The sequence below is a fragment of the Charadrius vociferus genome, unplaced genomic scaffold (assembly GCF_000708025.1).
Source record: "Charadrius vociferus isolate BGI_N301 unplaced genomic scaffold, ASM70802v2 scaffold544, whole genome shotgun sequence".
In the NCBI taxonomy this organism is placed as follows: domain Eukaryota; kingdom Metazoa; phylum Chordata; class Aves; order Charadriiformes; family Charadriidae; genus Charadrius; species Charadrius vociferus.
The window spans coordinates 339,764-343,163 of record NW_009648162.1 but is presented as its reverse complement, the minus strand read 5'-3'; the positions used below and the strand labels follow the sequence as shown (position 1 = coordinate 343,163).

The window sequence follows — 3,400 nt, the reverse complement described above, 5'->3', positions numbered from 1 at the left end:
CCGGGGCCTGGCGGCGCCGCGTTGCTCCCGAGGCAGGCGGCCGTGCTGGTGCGGCAGCCCCGGGGGTGTCACCGGGCACAAGGGTCCCTGTGTGCTCCCTGCCCTCAAACGCTGGTTTTTCTCCCTGGCCGTTGAGCGAAGCAGCCCAGAAATGCGACTCCTGCCTCCCACCAGCCGCCCCCACCGCAAAGGGCAGCCAGCAACCAGGGAGCAACGCCTGGAGCCTGGGAAGAGCCCAAATTCCCTGGCTGCCCACCCCAGCCCAGTTGTGCAAAGCCTTGGGGGTGCAAAGACTGTGTTGGTGACGGGAGCAGGGCAGGGAGCTCGTGCCCAGCGCCCAACGCTTCTCCTACCTGTTTCTCCCCACGGTCTCATGGTCTTTCACGACGACGGTGAGCTCGGCACCTGGGTCCAGGGGAGCTCCCTTCAGGTCCCACTCGAAGCCCTGGAGGGGAGGAGAGAGGAGCCACGATCAGCACCCGTAGGGGGTTGCGATGCTCACGCCGACATCAACTGGCTCCGGTACCACCAGAGGTGGAGAACCGGAACACCAGACCCACTTCACCATCACAGCACTGACAGCACAAACCTCAGCACCACGTGTGCCCCAAACAGAATTTCCCAGCAGACCCGCAAAAAACCCACGTCCCAGGCAAACGCCTTCCCCTCCTCATGCAATAAAAGTGAAGGAGAAAACAATGGGAGCTGGCACACAACGTTTCTGTGCCAAAACAGTGTTAGTCTGCTCACCAAAACCCTTTTCTTTTTTGTTTTTGTTTTACATTTTGACCCATGAAAGCACAGGTCAGGGTTAGAAGGAAGAAGGTACTGGAAAAAATACCCTCCCCTGGGCCAGGCTGATGAGTAAAACACGCTTGTTTTCCCCTCAAGCTGCAATATTTTTAAACAGCTTCTTTTAATGTGCGTGCTTAGCCCTGATAAGATCTTGATGAAAGGGGAAGAGGCTGAGGCAAAGGTCCGTACAGAGCCAGCTCAGCCTCGCTCCTCCGATGCCGGCGCTGGGAATTTTGGATACAAAGCTGCCCGTGATGGGGACCGTCCCCAAACCCTATGTGGAGTGGCAGAACTGGGGCATCACTGGGGCCCCAGCAGCCCCTGGTGCTTGGGGCACCTTGCTGGGTTTGCGCCCAGCTCCCACGGCACCCTCCGTGCCGGGGCTGTCCCCCGCGGGGACGGGAGGGGGGGCACACTCACCTCGTTCCATACGGGGTTCACGTTGTTCTTGATGACTTTAGTCCTCTTCTTCACACCTACAGGGAGCAACACACACGAGTCAGACAGGTTTCCCCACCAAACCGTGGGGAAAGACCCCCAAATTCAAGTCCCTCCCATGCACAGGTGGGGTTGAGAGCCTCTGGTGACACCCGCAGCTCCCAGGAGCAGGATCGGGCCCCGCTCCTGGCACACAGGCTGGGCTCTGGGGTGCACAGATGGGCTCTGGGGCGCCGCTTCGAGCCCCAGCCCCGCACGAGTCCTGCTGGGAAACCCCAGGTAAGTCATCTCGGTGTGCCATGCCTCAGTTTCCCCACGAGCGAGGGCAGAGAGGAGGATCCCAAAGGCTGCTGGATGGATTTGGGGGCTGGAAGGTGCCACAGGGGAGGGCTCAGATATCCTCCTCCCTCCACCTGAACCTCAGAATAGTCCCAGACAGGACCCAGAGCCCTTGTGAGAACGGTCAGATACTTCCACACTGAACTGGGGGTTGGCCCACTGACACCCCAAAAGATGCAGAAGGGGATGCTGTTACCCACTCTTGGGACCACAGCCCTCCCGGGGAGCGGAGTCAGGCGGTGGCAGCAGGTCAAAGCAGCCCAAAGCCAATGTCCTGAGGAGCCCCCGTGGCAGAGGGCTCCAGCCCTGCCCAAGGAGGTCCCCCCACAGCCGCACCCCAAAATCACGATCCTCAAGCCACACCGAAAACCAGCAAAAAGCCCGCTGGGCCCCGAGGGGCTGTGTCACGGGAGGGACCGTGGGGGGAAGAGGAAAAGGAAGAGCCAAACAATAGCAGTGACTCAAACCCCAGGGGACACCGGTGACTCAAACGCCAGGGGACACCGGCCGGGCGCCCTGCAGGGTCCTATATATAAATATATATATATATATATAGGAACCCCAGGCTGTAGATATGGCACACGGGGCTGGTGTGCCATATCCAAATATGGCACACTCAAAATATTCTTTTTTTTTTTGTGTTTTGTTTTAGCATCACTAAATTAATCTTTTCCTGTTTCAGATTGTAAAGAGTCTCTGCTAAATCTCCCAGCCCAGAGCTAAACTGGCCGCCAGAGCCAGGCTGGGGCTGGGAGAGAGGCAGAGCTGCCATTGCCCTGACACGGCACCTCTGGACAACGTCACCGAGCTGGGGAGATGTCAAACACCCTCGATTTCAGGCACGTCTCCACGATGCCTCATCTTCACGGGAACGCAGAGCCCTGGAATTCCCCCCGCGCTCTCGGAATGGTGATTCCTCTAAGAAAAGCTGCTTTCCGCCTCGGTGTTGGATGGACAGAGCCCACCCTGGCTGAGCACACGGCACCCACTGTGGGACGAACACACAAGTGGTCCCAGAGCTGGTGGGATGCGGAGCCGGCTGGGTTCAGGGGCCGGCAGCAGCGCCGTTTCCCCCCACCCCCCCCACGCAGCACAGGAAAGGCTGGGTCAGAAGCCACTCATCCCTTTCCTTTCCTTATTTTTTTTTTTTTTTTCTAAAAATGGACATTTTCCCCCGCCAGGAAACGGCTGCCAAAAAAAAAAAAAAAAAAAAAGCAACATCCTCCAGCGAACGCTTTCGAGGTGCAAAGGCAAACGCTCCCTTCCCGGGACCTCCAACCTCCGGTACCCACAGCAATGGGATAACCCCCTAGATAAGGGGTTATTCTTATCAGCCTCATATTAGTAATTACAAGACCTTAATGAGAGCCAAGCACAAGAACGACTGAGAGCACCCAAGGGTGCAGCACCCTGCAGCAAAGCCGGGTCCTGTTCTTTGCTGGGGCTCACCCCTGTCACCCCATCACTTTCAGATGCTGTGACACCGCGCAAGTGGGTGGCAGCGCTAAATGACCATCCCCAAGTCCCCCCCGCCCCGGGGAACAAAAATCCCTGAGGTAACGATATTTCTCAGTGTCCCCCATGACCCTGCACACCCCAAAATCACGGAGGAAGAGCGATAAAATTCACAGCCCACCCCAGGGACCTTTGGAGACACCGGTATCAGGTGTGCGAGTATGGCACAGGGATGCAACAGAGGGTGGGGATGGAGGGGGCTACGGTGCATTTGGTAGAGGGATGCAGAGGGGGAATTTTGCAAGGATTTAGGATTAGGATGGAGTTTAGCAAAGCCCGGCTTCTGCGGGGCGCCCGGCCAGGACGAATGTCC

At 57.8% G+C, this 3,400-nt stretch overlaps 1 protein-coding gene across 1 annotated transcript in view; it reads right to left on the bottom strand.

The window, feature by feature from the left end:
- DYSF (dysferlin) overlaps window positions 1-3,400 on the bottom strand; it is a 109,600-nt gene that overhangs the window by 106,054 nt on the left and 146 nt on the right. Inside the window, exons 2-3 of the mRNA XM_009884084.1 lie at window positions 1,216-1,309; window positions 354-445 (exon numbers count right to left, since the gene is read on the bottom strand). Coding sequence (XP_009882386.1) covers window positions 354-445; window positions 1,216-1,309 — 186 coding nt within the window. The remainder of the gene's footprint in view (window positions 1-353; window positions 446-1,215; window positions 1,310-3,400) is intronic.